Source organism: Lygodium microphyllum, chromosome 18 (assembly GCF_053477565.2).
Source record: "Lygodium microphyllum isolate KBCC chromosome 18, Lygodium_microphyllum_v1.1.10, whole genome shotgun sequence".
NCBI classification, from domain to species: domain Eukaryota; kingdom Viridiplantae; phylum Streptophyta; class Polypodiopsida; order Schizaeales; family Lygodiaceae; genus Lygodium; species Lygodium microphyllum.
The window spans coordinates 65,737,342-65,755,228 of NC_141152.1; the positions used below are offsets into that span (position 1 = coordinate 65,737,342).

Consider the following 17,887-nt stretch of genomic DNA (forward strand, 5'->3'; position numbering starts at 1 on the left):
GAGAAAAAAAGGAAAAGAAAAAAAAGAGAGAGAATTTAAACACATAGAATTATTGAGAGAGGAAATATAAAATTTAAAAGAAAGAAGAAAAAAAACATTAAAGAGAAAAAAAGAGAAAAATAAAAAAAGAAAGGGAGAGAAGAAAAAGAGAGGGAAAAGAGAAAAAACAAAGAGAGAAAGAGAATAAAAATAATAAAGACAAAAATAGAAAGAGATGGAAAAAAAGAGGAAAAAGAAAAGTCCTTTAAAATTACATATTTTTTGAGAGAGGAAAAGGGAGAGAGGAGAGGGAGAGGAAGCCAGAGAGTATAAAATTTAAAAAAGGAAGAGAAGAAAAAAATGAAAATTAGGAGAAAAGAAATGTGAAGAAAAGGGGGCAAAAAGAGAGAATAAAAAGAGAGGAGACGAGACAGAATATGAATACAAAGAGAATTATATATAGAAAAAAGATAAAATTTACATACTTTAAGAGAGATTTTGGGGGGGGGAGAGAGAGAGAGAGGGAGAGAGAGAACTAGGAGAGGAGAAAAAATAAACTAAAATAGAAAGCACAGAGAAAATTAGACATAGGGAATGGAGAGAGAGGGTGAAAAAAAAAGTTAGAGACAAAAAAGAAAAAGAAAAGAGATAAAGATGAGAAATGAATTGTTGAACGAAGTCGCACGGCAACTCTGCTTTTCGCTTCGGGGTAGCAAAGCTGCTGCAAAGAACGCTAGTTATTTTGCTATTGAACTTGGATAGATTTGTTCGAGCACGGTTGAAGATAGAGAGGGCATAGGAATTTGAGCATGTAACTTTCCAAAGGGGGTATTGTGTGCTACTAAAGAACGAAAGGAAAGAATAAAGAACCGTAGGATGAAAATATATCATGTGCAATTGATGGATTCTGTCACCTCATTCAAAACTTCGACGTCATCTGATAACAAACTGTAGGGAGGGAGAGATACATTGGAGCACGCTTTTTCGTGATTCCCAAATGACATTCGTATCGTGTGTCATGCGTGGGCCCTTTTAGAAACCTCTAATTCTTTGGATACATATTATATATTATTTCAGAGGTAGAATTGATCATCCTACGAGACCCAAGTCTCGTACGTAGATGGGTCTTTCCAAGGTTCTGGATCTCACCTTTGGAATTGCTCCGTGCTAGATGTCGGATGCCCTGGCATGCTATCACGATTCACGAGAGCCTTGCAGGCGGACAAGCTGTGCGTAGAGACCATTGGGACGCTGCATGAGGAGGTGATGGGGACCAATCTCACAAATACAGCCTTGGTCCAGCACTGCAATCAAGTGGGCAGAATGAAAAGTGGAGAAACGGTGGGCTACCGTGATAACAGTGGCACGTGTGTGAGCGACCATTTTCTCAAGGGCCTCCTGAACCAGAGCCTCAGACCGAGTATCAAGTGCACTGGTGGCTTCATCCAGTAGCAGTATCTTGGGCTTTCTCAGAACAGCTCTGGCTATGGCAATTCTTTGCTTCTGCCCTCCAGACAGCTGTATTCCCCTGTTTCCCACATGAGTTCCGTAGCCTTCAGGCAGGGAGCTTATGAAACCATCAGCATTTGAAACCCGGGCAGCTTCCCTCACCTCTGCCTCTGTTGCCTCCTGTCCACCATATCTTATGTTCTCTTCAATGGTTCCTGTAAACAGGACAGGTTCCTGTTGCACTAATGCCATCTGCTCCCTCAGCCATTGCAGGTCAATTTCATGAATGTCCTTCTGATCTAGTCGGATGTGACCGGCCTGTGGCTCGTAAAATCTCTGTAGCAGTGCAATCACAGAACTCTTTCCTGAGCCACTTCGTCCCACCAATGCTACTGTCTTACCAGCAGGAACATTCAGGCTGAAGTCACTCAGCACCTGAAAGGCAGGCCTTGATGGATAGGCAAAGCATACCTTCACGAATTCAACATTGCCCTTCACTGAATCAGGGTAACCCTCCTTTTCCTCTTTACTTTCTGCTGCCTGCTCCCCTATGATGGAAAGAGCGGTATTGAAGGCTGCTTTAGCATTATTAAGGATGGGAGCAACAGAAATCGCCTCACCGAAGTTATCCGATGTGTGGTTGAGAACATTGAAAGCTTGCAGACAGCGTAAAAAGCTTGCAATTCCAGCTGCCACAAACAGCCCACTGGTATACATGATAAAACAAACTGAAAAATGAAGGGTAATCTGCCCGATCGCTATTGTCAGACCAATAAGAACACTTTTCCTGCAGTTGATCACAAAGGATTCATTCAGGCTGTCTAAGAATCTTCTGAGAATTTGCTCTTCTGCTGCAAATGATGCAACCGTCCTCATGTTATTGATAGCCTCTGCAGCAATATTGTTTGCATTGGCACTGGCTGCTTTCATCTCCGCTGAGTGTGCAGCTTTGGCATCTTTGCTCTGCACATTGAAGTAGAACATATTGGCATGATAATTCTACCACAGACTGGAATACCTGCTCATTTAAACAAAGGTAATTGTAGTACTAGTGACACGTTAATAGACTTCCCCTTGCTACACGCTTTTATATATGGAAGTCCCTCAGAGGGCTGCATTCTACTTTCTACTTTGCCTCGGAATTCTTTGTTCCAATGAGTCTTATTAATAGAATTCTCTCTTCTTTTTTGGTTGGGGTATTCGAATCAGCAGTGAATGTGAAAAAAATTCTTACCCTCTGAAATGTTCCAAATGTAAGGAGTGGTAAGACAGCCAGCATCACAAGTGCCATTGGCCACGTAGCTACAAATGCTAGTATCAGGCACACACATAGTGTAGCCATCAATTTTATAATAGTAGAGGCACACTCTGTCACAGCTGCTTTGATTGGAACCACACAACTTGAAAAGCAACTGATTACAGCCACGCTACTGTTTTTTTCTTGGTCAAACCAATTAATATCTTTGTGTATAAGAGCTGCAAAGGAGAAACGTTCTTCACACACACACACACACACACACACACTCTCTCTCTCTCTCTCTCTCTCTCTCTCTCTCTCTCTCTGTGCATGTGTCTGTTTTGTGTAGCTACCAATAACGGGGAACAAGGAATGGGGAACAACATAGGAACAGAAAAGGTCCTATTACAGGAGCAAGACTTTGAAAAATATTTAGAATTAGGAAATTTTAATAATTCTATGTTCACGTGTTTAAAGTTGTTCTCAAAGCATCACTTTAAATGTCATATTGCGCTAGTAAAAACAAAATGAATAGTGCATCACATATTAAGATCAGTTGATGCTACAAAAAGAGTACATAATACTACACAAAGAGCAGAATAAGTAAGGCTTAAGCCATACATGTAGGCAAAGCCTAAAGTAAACATGAAAATGGCGCCAAGGCCAATACAAGTGTCAATACTAAGACTCAAGGCTTGAGAGTCGCGTGTGTGTGTGTGTAAGAGAGAGAGAGAGAGAGAGAGAGAGATTCTCTTGTGGATACTATTAGTCAGGGTGCTATAGCCCGCATAGCACATAATGGAGGGATCACGGATGAAATTGCCTTGTCCCCATCTCTTCGACAAGGCTGTCCTCTCAGCACTTTGCTGTTCGCTTTAGTCACTCACCCAATGCTTTCACTGTTGGACAAGTTGGCCGATCAAGGGGAGATTGTTGGTTTGACTCTTCCTAGTGGGGCCCAAATTTTGGGGCAATCTTTGATAGATGTTCATGTTTCTTAAGGCTGATCGCTTGAATGTTAATCGAGCAATGATTGCATGGAATATTTTTGCTATCGCATCAAGACTTCATATTAACACTTAGAAATCTACACTGCTTTCTTGCACGGAGAATGATTTGCAGGCCTTGGGTTGGCATGGAATTGTGATTTCTAAGGGGAACATAACTAGACATTTGGGCTATCCTATTGGTGTGGATGTAGCTTTCCATACATTGCTGGATTGAATGTCGTCCCGTATTCATAATCGGTTCATGTACTGGAAGTCTCAAAGCTGGCCTCTTCATGTGCGACTTAAGATTGCTCAATGCATCATGATTAGCATGATTTCGTTTTTCTTGCCTCTTCTTCCTTGGACCAAGAAGTCTCTCTTGGAATTAGTTCAACCTATCCGATTCATGTTGTGGAAAAAGAAAGGGAATCGCTTGGGCCAGGTGTGGATTTCGTGGCAGTATATTACTACTCCTAAACGAATGGGGGGAGCAACTTTGCTGGATGCTAACTTGCATATGGCAGCCTTAAGGCTAGCACTTTTACAGGCATTATATATAGAGAATCATCCTTGGTCGGATATTGTAAAATTTTTCATAGAAAAGACTGGAATCTCTTATGGCAACACGGTTATTCATGCTTCTTGGTGGCATGTGCTCAATTCCACAAGACTTGTAAAGGTCTCTTAATCTTTTCTCCTTTCTCATTTGATTGCCTGTTGGTAAGCGATGTTATATTTTGCACTTTGGCGCCCTCCTGACTCTCGTAAGGAGGAGAATTCGTTGAGAGATGAAGTGCTGACTACTTCCAGGTTGTTGGATTGGCCTCATAAAGATTTGTAGAGAGATAAGTTTAATCGGATGGCTCCTTTGGGGTTGCAGACAGTTCTTGATGGTGTCATTCCTGTACAACCCCTTCTTTATTCTTTTCGGCATATCTGTTAGCACTTCTGCATACCTCGAGGTTATCATGACATTTGGTCGTCTATACAGGACAAGCTTTTGAGGTTCTTCCCTTTGCCAGTATTGCAATCGTGTTCTCTCTGGTGTGATTGGAAGTTCGTGATTCCTGATGATTTTGAGAAAAGGTCAGCCAACCAGATTTATCATCAAATGGTGGAGACCAAGAGATGGGTCACGGAAAAGGCTAATAAAGTATGGCATATTAAGGATAGCAAAAAGAAGTGGCAAGAAAGATTCATCCAGCTCTGGAAGTCTAAGGTTCCGTATCAGGGTAAAGTGTTCATGTGGAGGCTACTTATTGGGGGTCTTCCAACTGGTGATGTGTTGCGTGCTCATAAGATTTTTGCTAGTCATTGTGTGTTCTATACTGCATGCGATGAAACAATGCTTCATCTCTTTGTCTCTTGCCCTATTTCTAGACAAATTTGAAGTTTTGTTTCCCGTGTGTGGTCTACGGCAACTTAGCACTGGATATCAGTTTGTTCGTGGATTATGGGAAAGATGATTTCCTCGTCTTCTTTGCATTCGAATTACTCCTACCTTTTCCATTTCCTTAGATGGACAGCCCTATGGCATATTTGGCGCATCCAGAATGCCTTCGTTTTTTATTTGGTATCGGGTATCCATGGTTATGTGGCCTGTGTCCATGGTTTAGTGTTATGGCAGATCTTCTCTATGGTCTCAGCTGATTTGGTTCTTCCTGACATTGCTGGTGCCTGGCTAGATATTGTTCGATCTACTCTAGCTGTTCATTCTGAGTGACATTTCTGTGTTATGTGATAGCCAGAGTATTGTGTATCTGGCTAAGAATGCCATGTATCATTCACGCACAAAGCATATAGATGTGCGATATCACTTTATCAGATAGATTTTGGAAGATGGTCTAATCACATTGATTAAGATCAAAACACAGAACAACCTTGCAAATGTTCTCACTAAAAGTCTAAGCAAGGCTCAGCATAAGCATTGCATACGACTAGTAGGAGTTGGTTAGAGTTGTGGTAGACTTTTAGTTGTATCTGTGTTTTTTCTTTGCTGACTTGATGGTCTGATGTAAAAAAATGTGAGACTTGTATCCTTTCTATTTGGTTGGCCTGAAGGACGGATGTAAATATTCCAATATTAATATACACTTATTCACGAAAAAAGAAGAAGATTAGAGTTTCACGCACCTTGATGATTTGCTGCAGTTTTCAGCAAATGCAATGTACCATAAGATGATATGGGATAGAAGATAGGTGAACAGGATAATAAGGTGTGGTCATGTAGGGACGATCATACAAAATGGTGAAGCAATTCACATGCAAGGTATAAGACTTGATTACTTGGAAACAAAAACGAGAAACCTACTTTGACACTGGTTCATTAAGTAGTCCACTACGGATTTTCTTTTGACCAACTTTTAATTAAAATTCCAAAAAAATGATAAAAAAAGCAGCAATAAGAAGACAATTGTTACAGTTATAGAAGTCAAAGATATCATATTAGGGCAAGGTTTTTACCTAGAGAGTTCTTGAGGCCTCCTATTAGTGATATGGTATGGTTATGCAACATTGCTAGTGCCCATTGTGTAGTTTGCACTACATATGTGGAAACTCCATCTCATCTTTCATTTCCTGTCTGATTGCTAGACAAATTTGGGATTTTATTTCTAGGGTTTGAACTTCATTGACACCCCTACAAATTACTAATTGTGCATGGGTCTTGGGAAGACTGCCTCAAATTGATATGTCGCAACCTCAACTTCTCATATGTTTCATTGCTTGCGTTGGATTGATGTGCATGGTTTAAGGTCAACATGTAAGGCAGAGGAAGTATGTGTGAAGTATCCTTTGTGTTTGTGTGGTGATGCAACATTGCTAGTGGCCATTGTGTATTTTGCACGTGTGGACATTGCATCTCATCTTTTGTTTCCTGACCAATTGCTAGACAGATTTGGGATTTTATTTCTAGGGTTTGGACTTTAGTAACATACCTAGAATTACTAATCATGCATGGTCTTGGGAAGATTACCCCAGATTGACATGTTGCAGCTGCAACTTCCTATGTGTTTTATTTCTTGCATTGGATTGATTTGCATGGCTTAAGGTTAAGATGTGAGGTAAGGAAGCATGTGTGAAGTGTCCTTTTTAACTCGCTTTACTAATATAAGGAGGTGCTCTTGGAGACAAGAGACATGCTCCCTGGTCCAATCTGGCTCGTCACATTTTGGTGGAGAAGCGGGTAGTTACACCTTTCTTTCTTGCTTTCTCTTCCTGTTCATTCTTGCTAGCCATGGAGTTTTTGCTTAACACAGGGTAGAAGGTGCATGCACTCTCTATCATCTCTCTTCCACTCTTCACCAGGAAGCACTCTCAGTCTAGCAGCTCTGAGAATACAGCAGTTGCATTGAGAACCAAGAGTGTATTAGCTAACCTACCCTATACTCCCCCCTTCCTCTGTGTTATGCCCTCACTGTAGCCTGCTTGTATCTATTGTTGTGGCAAGTAGATTCTATAATATCTAGGGGGGTTGTCATTTGTGATGTGGCTGCTCCATGGTTAGAGATTATTCACACAACTTGGATCACTACTCGTGAGTGCTGGTGCAAGATATTGTTAGTAGTTACTAGTCAAGGGCCTCAACAAGTTTCTCTTTCCTAGTTTCACCCTAATGACTTTTTTAATTTTGTTTTTCCCAATGGTAAATATGGCTTTCGCAGGCTAGCTAGACAACCCCTTGTACATCTAATAATTCTTTAATTTCAGCAACCTCTACAAAAAAATAAAAAGAGAACTCAACCACTTTGTATGTAATGGCTGCTAAGAAGGTATTTTTCTTACTGATTGTTAGTTCCTCTCCATGTCTTCTCATTATTAGGTTGGAAAATATACAAGGGAACTCTTTTTAGTAGTCTGAAGTTGTGTTTTCATTCTTTTCTTCTGTAAGCAGTACAACTTGTAGTTTTGGGGGATCACAACTCCTGCCGGTCACGTCGCGCCTGCTACCGCGCCCCCGGCTACTCCCTCGTGTCCACTCTGCCTGATCCTTCGCACATGCCCTGCCTGTTCCCCCGGGGCTTGTGGCCCATCACCCCTGCCTGTGGCCCACCAGTGATGCGCCTGCCCTGCCCGCCCCCGCCAGGCAACCTTGCCATAGAAGGTGGACATAGAAGGCATCCTTGCCATAATCCATGAACGAGCTGATACCCACTGCTGAGTCGCCAAAGACCACACACGGGAGACAAAACTCCAAATCTATCAAGCAACAAGGCAAGAGACAAAGAGATGAAGCAATGTCTCAATGCATGTAGTGCAAAATACATAGCGACCACGGGAGATCTTGCAACAAGCACACAACACATCCCTAGTTGGAAGACCCCCAATAAGCAACCTCCACATGAACACTTTACCCTAATAAGGAACCTTAGACTTCTAGAGTTGGAGGAATCTTTCCTACCACTTCTTTTTGCTATCCCGAATATGCCATAATTTATTGGCCTTTCCGGTGACCCATCTCTTGTGGCCTTGACCATCTAATGATAGATCTGATTAGCTGATCTTTTCTCAAAATCATCACGAAGCACAAATATCCAATCCCACCAAGGAGCCGATGGCTATAAAGTAGGCGATGGAGAGAACCTCAGAAGCTTCTCTTGTAAGGATGACCAAATGTCATGTTAGTCCCGAAGCACCTGAAAGTGCTGACGAATGCGCCAAATAGAATAAAGACAGAGCTACCCAAGAATGACACCATCATGGACTGTCTGCAACCCCAAGTGAGCCATCCGATTAAACTTATCTCACTACAAGTCTTTATCAGGCCAATCCAACAACCTGGAGGTAGCCAACACTCCTCTTTGCAGCAAGTTTAAGAATGATGTTGTTTATGATGTAGAGCTATTGATTCCATGGTTGAGGTCATCTCTTCAGCCTATTCTACAGGTTTTGCCCTCTTCAGCTGCCCCTATTAATCCTTTTTCTAACTCAAGTAGGACAAACCTTTTCTGAAAGGCCACCTCCATTGGTATGAGTCGATTTTTTGAGATTTTGGCTTCCTTTATCTTTTTGTGCCTACACCTAGTCCTCATACTCCTCTTTGTGATAGTTCATTGGCTTCAATTTCATATGATGCATCTTTTGAGGGATGATTTTGTTTATGATATAGAGATATTGGTTCCTTGGTCAAGGCCAGTTGTATTAGTCACACGTTAGCAAATGATTTCATTTCATCATATGACATTATCAAGGAGCTTCTTCTGCACCTTCATGAGGATCTTATTCAGAATCTTCAAAGGATTCAGCCATTAGAGGTTCTTTGCTTTCAAAGGGGCCAACTACATGTTCAAATGATATCTTCCCTTCATAGGATTCTTTTCAGGACCTTGTTGACTTTCTTTACTTTGTGAAGGACATTTTAGAGGAGAACATTTCAGACCATCACAATCCAAGAGGGGGCCCTTCCACATCTCATCCAGGTTCAGAGCCACCTACTTTTGGGTCCTTGAGCAGGTCAGCCTAGCTCAACATGGAATTCACTTTTGTGGATAACATTTTCCTGCTATTTTTGTAGGTTCCCAATTTTGTGGCATTGTTGACTTTCCAGCCATTTTGGACAATCCTTCCTAATCCATCTTGTCCATGGCTTTATGAAATGTTCAAGCCATCAAGATCAGCATCAAAATCCTTCAGGCATACAAACACACACAAGACCATCTTACTGATATCTGCTCTGAAAGGTCAAGTGGTATTGCCCCAGCTCAGCCCTGGTCATTTTCAGTGGATGTTTTCACCAAAACATTACCTCTTAGCAGCCTTGGATCCCTTTTGTAGCACATGGGAGTTGGACCTGCATGATTGTATCATTCCTTGATTAGAGGGCTCCATGTTTTTCCCCTCATTTGATCGTGCATACATCAATTTCTATCCCCTCATCTCATTCGGATTCTTCTTTGCTGAGAGGGGGTGTTGAGAGTCAATGTCCAACTCCATATTGTGGGCACATGTGCCAACATTGGAGTTTTCCACATGTCATAGGTCAAACCATTTTATGGTCCTCTCATAGGTCATCCATCTTTTATCTCAGATCCAAGGCCTTCAACCCTCCTAGCAGTGCCTATTTATAGTTGATCTCATTTGTATATATTTCAGTTTCTCGCCATCACACTGGGCCCTGCGCCCCAGGCCCACCACACTCCGCGACGCCACTCTGACCCCCCAGGCACTCCCTGACCTTCACCCTGTGGATCCAGTTCCCCCCGCCCCCCCCCCCCCCCCCCCCCCCCCGGTTGCTCCCTCCACTTGCAGCAACACTCCCTCCTCCGGCAATACAGCAGTGTGTTTGGTAGGTTCTCAGAAGGGACGCGCAATGGAAACCTCTGGTTAGACGCTGGTGCATTCTACGAGTGCCCCACAGTCAAATACCTTGCGTATAGTCCTCTCTGAGGAACACCTCTTAAGAGTCCGTGCCACAAAGCTGGAGCTAAAAGAAACAACAATCTTCGATCAGGTCGTAAGACACTCCCTATCCAAGGCTCAGCTTCGGGATTGGATTCACTCCACACTGCGCATCAGCACAATGCAGATTGTGGAGGTGATCCTCATGGGGCAAGGGATCTTCATGGTACGACTCACCTCGGCAGACGCAGCCCATGAGTTAGTGGCCAATTCCCCCTATGCCTCCATGAAGGGGGTCATATACATGGTCCCTTGGTACAGTGGCTTCACGGTGGAGGCATTCGCGCTCCACAACAGTTTTCTTAGACATCCAATCACCCTACTTTTCCTTGGATTGGCGATAGAGTATCTCCGGCTTGTGGAAGACTTTGGACGGCTCTTCAACACTATCCTTCCCGCCTCTTTTGCGGACGCAATGATAGCCCCACGAGTCCCAAAGGTATGGGTGGCAGTGAAAGAGTCTAAAACATACCACAATTTCTAGAGATTGAGACAGGCGTACACTCCTTTAGGCAGTAGGTTATCGTGACTGGGCAGCCCAGGCAATGCTTGCGTTGCCATGACTTTGGGTATATGGCAGCAAAGTGCACACGCTTCGAAGCCAAGGAAGCTTCGCCGACAAGCCCACAGGTGGACGCGGACGGCTTTGCACGAGTCCAAAGATGACAAAGTGGGAGACGGCAGGGAGGCCACAACCAACCCCTCAGACACACCCATGGCAGTAGGGAGCAGGAGAAAAATGCCCTGGTGGTACCACCAAGTGCATCCATCACCCTCATGGTCCGCCAGAGGGCTACCATGGGGGAATGAAGTTCACCATCCAGACCGGTAGCAAAGCGTATCCGCATGCCTCATGGCTCCTCTTCTTTGTCAGCAGCTTCCACACCGAATAGATGTTTGTTTAGTCAGTCACAGGTCTCCCAATGAGTTTACATCTTGCATCCTGGAATGTGAATAGCCTCCACTACAGTGGAGCACGTGGTTTCAAGAAGTTCATTGTTCGGAAGGAGTTGTAGCCTACCCTTGCCGGAGAGATCGACATCTTACTTCTATAGGAGCATAAGCTCACTCCCTGCCTAGGCCCAATTGGTAGGAAAGGTACTCCCGGGTAGTTGTTGTTTGATGAGCTGGCATCGTGGTATGATAGTCCTATTGCAGTGGCTCCTGATGGGTCGGTGCCCACGGCAGGAGTGGAGGCATATGCACCTCTATTGGCCCGAGCCTCACCGCCTGTATACAAGACCACAGGACGATCGTGGCAAGGAGGGTTCTATGGATCAGACTGGATATTGGGGACTCGTCCCTTGGAGTCCTCAATATCTATGCCTGTGCCGAGGTTACAACACGCAGCATGTTCCGGGTGGAGATCACAACAAGACTCCCAAAGGTGGACTCCTCGATTTGCTGGAGGAGACTTCAACAACCTAGAGGCCTTAAGAGGACTAGCAAGGTAGAGACAGAAACTACCAGGGCATGGGTAGGGAGGAGCAGGAAGCATGGGAGGTCTTCCTACTAGCAATAGGAGCACGCAATGCTTGGAGAGACCTAGCTTTTCACAACAGGAAGAGGTCGCTCGACTTCTCTTGGGGATACAAGCGGCTAGGCAAACTACTGCTGGAGCGGCTGGACAGGTTCTATGTGGGAGAGTAGAGATGCTCTCGCAGAGGCCAGGTAGGGCACTTGGCGGGCACCACCTTGTCTGGCGGTTCTCCTGACACTTGATCCCCCAACATCTGTCCTAGACACACGATCCTGTCAGATCCCTAACTCGATCTATAAGAGGGAGGAGGTGAAGAGACAGATTGAGCAAATTTGGACTAGGGAGTGAGGCAGGAGGGACCGGATCACAAAGGAGGTTGCAGAGGTCCTAGCCGAGTGGAGCAGTATCTATGAGGAGGCAGCCTTACAGGCCAGGTAGCAGAGTTGGGAGGACGAGAGAGGACTCCCGCGGGACCTACCAGCCATGCAGAGACTACTACAGGGGGCACTAGGGGATTCCATCTTCCACGCACAGGAGGTGCACACACGAGCAACCATCGCCGGCCTAGAGGACAGGTACTTGAAGTTCTCATTCTGTACCTCAACAGCCTTCTGGGCACGGAAGGGAGACATGATGTGCAGGGAGTTTTTCCAAGTGCACCAGCCCTGCACCTTAGGAGAGCAGATACGCAGTCTTTGGGATCAATATGGAAGGACTTGTTCTAGCCCAAACGAGGTAATGGAGATTTCCACTAACTACTACAGACACCTTTTCCAATAGGAGACAGCCTCAGCTAGAGGACAGCTATATAGACAGTAGGTCTAGAATCACATCTTGTCCCTTGTCATAGAGAAAATGGGACGCTCCTTCCTAGCCCCCTTCACAGAGAAGGAACTAGATGAGGCTTTTCATACACAGGATGGGCAGAAATGCCTAAGAGAGGATGGCCTCTCTAAGACCTTCTTCACTACCTATTGGGAGGTGGTGAAGGACCCCTTACTGCTGGCCTTCCAGGATATTTTCACTTCTGGACAGACGCCAAGGAGTCTTTCAACAAGTCTTATCAATCTCCTCCCAAAAGAGGGAGACTGGTTGGAGCTATCCTAGTGGAGACCGATAACCTTGTTGTCAGTGGCCTATAAGAGGCACTAGCAAAGATGATTGGTAGGAGATTCCGCCTTGTTCTTCCAAGCATCATTCATGACACACAAACAGGATTTGTCGAGGATAGGAGCATCCTAGACAATGTCTTCACCTTCTTTGAGACAAAGTGGGCCCAGTGCAGTGGTCAAGGATTGGTTGTACTACTCCTAGGTTTTGAGAAAGCCTATGACAAGGTGGATTGGGACTTCTTAGAGGGCACTATGGTGAGGTTGGGCTTCCCCAAGGCATGTGAGATGGAAGGATCGAGGTGCAGCTGAGATTTAGTAGACAGTGTGAGAGTGAGAGATAGAGTGAAGCACGACACCCAAGAGAATAGACTGAAAGAGTGTAACCAGAAAGTACAAAGTACAACCCTTAAACCTTAGGGTTGTAGGGGGTGTTCACACCCGACACACACTAAGTGCCCATAAGTGTGTAACATAAGCACATAAGCACATATGACAATAAGACTATAAGTCTGGGGGAAAAAACCTCTCCTACAGAGAGTAAAAAGTGCCCCAGTGTCCTACTGATCACCGACACTCCCATATGAGCATAGACGTAAGTGAGGCATGAGTCAAATACCCAACAAACCCCCCTGGAGTGAAGAGTGATCAAGAGTACAAGGATCATCCGCCACCAAAGGATATCAAATTTAAAGCATCGCGAAATGCTTCAAATTTGTCAGGAGGAAGAGCTTTGGTGAAGATGTCTGCCACATTACTGGTGGTAGGACAATAGACAAGGCTGATATCACCTGCATGTAGCCTCTCTCTGACAAAGTGATAATGGATCTCAATGTGTTTCGTGTGGGCATGAAACACTGGGTTCCGTGCCACTGCAATGGCACTCTGACTGTCAGTGAACAAAGGAGTAGGCTCCGTAACAGATACATCCAAATCAACTAGCAAGCGTCTAAGCCATACGCATTCAACTGTGGTAGTGAAAGCTGCCTTGTATTCAGGTTCACATGACGATGTGGCAACAGTGGATTGTTTCTTGCTAAGCCAAGAAATGCAAGAAGAGCCAAGAAAGAAACAATTGCCACTAGTGGAGTGACGTGTATCATAATCACCAGCCCAATCAGAATCACTGTAAGCATGTAACTGCAGTGGTCCCCCCTTGGCATAAAGCAACCCAAGAGATCGAGTACCTTGCAAGTAACGAAAAACATGCTTGATAGCTTGCCAATGTGACATACGTGGCTGATGCATATACTTGCTCAAAGCTGAAACTGCAAACTGTATGTTCGGCCTAGTGTTGCATAGATAGATAAGACATCCAACTACAGGAGCATATGTATGTATATCAAACAAATCACTGTCATCATGTAATGACAGTTTCAGTCCAGGTTCCATGGGAGTACAAACTGGCTTGCAATCCTATAAGCCAAACTTCTCAAGAAGCTGCCCAATATACCTTGACTGTGATAGCCCGATACCTCGAGCATCATGTATGAACTGGATGCCCAAGTAGTAATGCAAAACTCCCAAATCAGACATGTCAAAAGTTTGCTGCAAATTTTGTTTGAATGCTGAAATCTGATCAGCATGTGTTCCAGTGAGCAAAAGGTCATCAACATAAAGATATATAATCAGCATAGATCCCCCTTCTTTACATACGTAAAGGGTAGACTCAGATGAGCTGTTTAGAAACCCCTGACCAAGCAAGAAAGCATCTATTTATGCATACCAAGCTCTAGGAGCTTGTTTCAAACCATATAGTGCCTTTTTGAGCTTGCATACCAAATGTTCTGAGCCTTCAACTGCAAAACCAATGGGTTGCTGTACATAAACTTCCTCCTGAAGTTCCCCATGTAAAAATGCAGTCTTGATATCTAGCTGATGCACTGTCCAACCATAATGTGCTGCCAAAGCAATCATAGACCTGATGGTCGTCATACGGGAAGTAGGAGCAAATGTCTCCTCATAATCAATGCCCTTTTTCTGTGCATAGCCTTTAGCTACAAGCCGTGCCTTGTATTTATCAATGGATCCATTTGCTTTCCTTTTCAGTTTGTAGACCCATTTCGTTCCAATGGCTTTCTTCCCAAATGGCAAGGACACCAGATCCCAAGTTTGATTCTTAGTAATAGAATCTAATTCAGCTTGCATTGCTGCCATCCAATGCACACTGTGTTGTGCATCCTCATAACATTTAGGCTCTTCATTATCAAAAGTACTTGTTGCCATAACAAACTCCATGGTATGTGCTGAATCATGCAAACAAGTTTGCCTTCTAGTATGACCAGCCATGGGTGCATCCAAAGGACTATCTTGCATAGTCTGCGAATACCATCTAGGTAACTGTCTAGCATCCTGACTGTGTGCAAGCTCTTGCTGAATTTCAGTTTCAGCATGATGCTGAATATTCCGATCAGCCAATGGCTGAATTTCTGCACTTTCCATAGGAGTAGATGGCTGAACATTAGGTTCATTTTCTGAAGCTCCATCTGAATCACCAAAAGTAATGGGCAGCAGCCCTTCAAAAGCATCACGGGCAGCCTGATATGTGTCCAAACCAGCTAAGGATAATTCTGATTTTTCATAAAAAACAACATCCCTGCTGACAAAAACCTTCTTTGTAACGGGATCATAGAGTCTATAGCCTTTGCTCTCATTGCTATATCCCATAAAAATGCACTTAACAGCCTTGTTGTCCAACTTTTTTCTAAGTACCTGTGGAATATGGGCATAGGCAAGACACCCAAAGGTACGAAAGTGACCAACAGAAGGTTTACGGTTGTTCCAAGCCTCAAAAGGTGTGATGGTTTTCAAGGCTTTGGTAGGGCATCTGTTAAAAATATGGCAAGCACATATGATTGCTTCCATCCAAAAACTATGAGGCAAGCTCTTTGCCTTCAGCATACATCTGGCCATCTCCATGAGTGATCGATTCTTCCTCTCTGCTACCCCATTCTGCTGTGGAGTATAGGCAGTAGTATACTGATGGACTATGCCTTTCTGCTGCAAAAAGGAATTCAGCATAGAGGACATGTATTCCCCCCCTCGGTCCGAATGGAGAGTCTTAAACTTGCATCCAGATTGATTTTCAACGAGTGCACTGAAAGCCAAAAATGCATCATACACTTCTGACTTCTTTTTCAAACAGTAGACCTAGCAAAAACATGTAAAGTCATCAATGAATGTCACAAAATAATAACAACCGCCCAATGACATTGTTTGCATAGGCCCACAAACATCTGAATGCACCAACTGCAATCTGGTTGTTGCTCTGAAAGCAACATCACGAGGAAATGAGAAACGATGCATTTTTCCCAAAATGCATCCCTCGCATAAGTGCTCAAGAGGTCTCTCCAAGAGAGGTAAGCCATTCAGCATCTGAGTACACTGCAAAAGCATCAAGCTGCCAAAGTTTACATGCCCCAAACGAGCATGCCATAACTCCGCCTGTATCATAGCAGGAGTAAGAGTGGATGTCAAGTATGCCGCCTGATCTACTGAAAGAGCATCCAACTCATATAAACCATGACACAAAGATCCTGTCAAGACCAAAGTCATGCGTTCTTTATCTCTAACTATGCAACGGTCATCATCAAATATGACCTGCAAACCACAACGTGCCAAAGAAGAAATAGAAAGCAAATTCTTCTTGATTCCAGGCACAAACAAAGCATCCAGCAGGCGGAGAATAGAGTCATCAATGGCTGTGAGCTGAATCTCCCCAATACCACGAACAGGGTATGATGTATTATTGGCACACAGTACCGATTTCCCAACGGGAGGTGCACTAACTGAAGCAAACAAATCTCTGTGAGATGTAATATGTCTAGAAGCACCATTGTCAAAGAACCAAGTGTCAGCATCCTCTGTAGAGCTAAGTGCTCTATCGGCCTAAGAGATGTCATAACTGCAAGTGTAAAAACAATAGTCCTTGTCCACAACAAAGGACGCGGACTCACTAGCAGTGGAAGGAGTAGTAGAAACAGACATTCCTGACTCCTTCTTCTTCTCTTTGGCAATGCGCTTCCTGCACTCAGTGATATAGTGGCCGGGCTTCTTACAATAATGACATTTTCCTTTTTTAGCTTGCGTCCCCCCTTGTGTTTAATTCTGCGATGTGCCCGAAGTGCCAGAACTCTGTGGAGCATTTTTCACCTTGCTGTTTTTGCCTTTCTGTCTTGCCACAAAAGCTTGCTCAGAGACTATAGCATCCACACCACTATTTTTCTGTGTTTGCTCTTCCTCTAGAAGCAAACTAACCAGCTGAATAAAAGTGAGTGGGTGCTCGACAATCCTCATGGTGAGGTTCAATGCAGCATGACAAGACAAGTACGAAGGAGGTAAGGAATTCAAGGTAGTGGATATCAACTGTGCATTCAAAAAATACTCATCTACATTCATGAGCTGTTCCCTCAAGTCCTGAATTTTATTTAAGTGATCCTGCATAGAATCACCCTCATTCATCTTCAAAGTCTCCAACTCTTTCTTCAAGAAAGAGATCCGAGTCTCATTCTTTCCTGCAAACATATGCTCCAAAGTCAACCATGCATCTCGTGAAGAAGATGCTGAACAAATGTGAGGGATGATGGACCGCTGAACTGCCAGAGCAATCAGCGACAAGGCCTGTGCATCACGTGTATCCCAAGCTCTTTGAGCTGCAGTTCTTGGAGGAAGTGGCTGAGGTGGAGCGGGCTGAGGTCCCCGTTGTCCATATGCGCCATGGGGAGGAGGAGTAACGGGAGCTACAACTCCCGGTCGAGTTTCCTCTCCACTGACATAATCCCATAAATTCTTGGCCACTAATACATTCTTCATCATGAATGACCATAGCGAGTAATTGTTTCCATCCAATCTGTCTTCCTTGGATACATATGTAAAGACATCACCTCCCTGATTTGCCATGATGACAAATTTCCAAAGACAAATGAGCAATGTCAAAGCAGTAAGGACTGGAAACCTGCAAATTTCCAGAAATTGCAGCAAACACACTTCTGCAATTAATGTGCAAGGGCGTACTCTGTCAAAAACTGTCTTTTAATGCATGCTTCCCAAGGTGTAAACAATGCTCAACAACACTGTTATATAAAAATCCCCAATATTTTTGCCAAAATTTCTGTCAAAACAGTCTTTCTGTGACTGTAACAGCAGTTCATATGCAACTGTCCTCAAAATACACAAAAGCCCCAAAATTTCTGATGAACCAGTCCAAAAATTTGCATCAAATTTATTGCACACCTGTATCCTGTGCTGT

General features: G+C 44.0%; 1 protein-coding gene across 2 annotated transcripts in view; it reads right to left on the reverse strand.

The window, feature by feature from the left end:
• Positions 1-859: 859 nt before the first annotated feature.
• Positions 860-17,887, reverse strand: part of LOC148020972 (ABC transporter B family member 19-like) — a 174,099-nt gene continuing 157,071 nt past the window's right edge. For both annotated transcript variants that reach the window (XM_087698809.1, XM_087698810.1), the window contains 2 exons: positions 2,663-2,904; positions 860-2,391 (listed from right to left, as the gene is read on the reverse strand). In XM_087698809.1, coding sequence (XP_087554935.1) covers positions 1,174-2,391; positions 2,663-2,904 — 1,460 coding nt within the window. In that variant the 3' untranslated portion in view covers positions 860-1,173. The remainder of the gene's footprint in view (positions 2,392-2,662; positions 2,905-17,887) is intronic.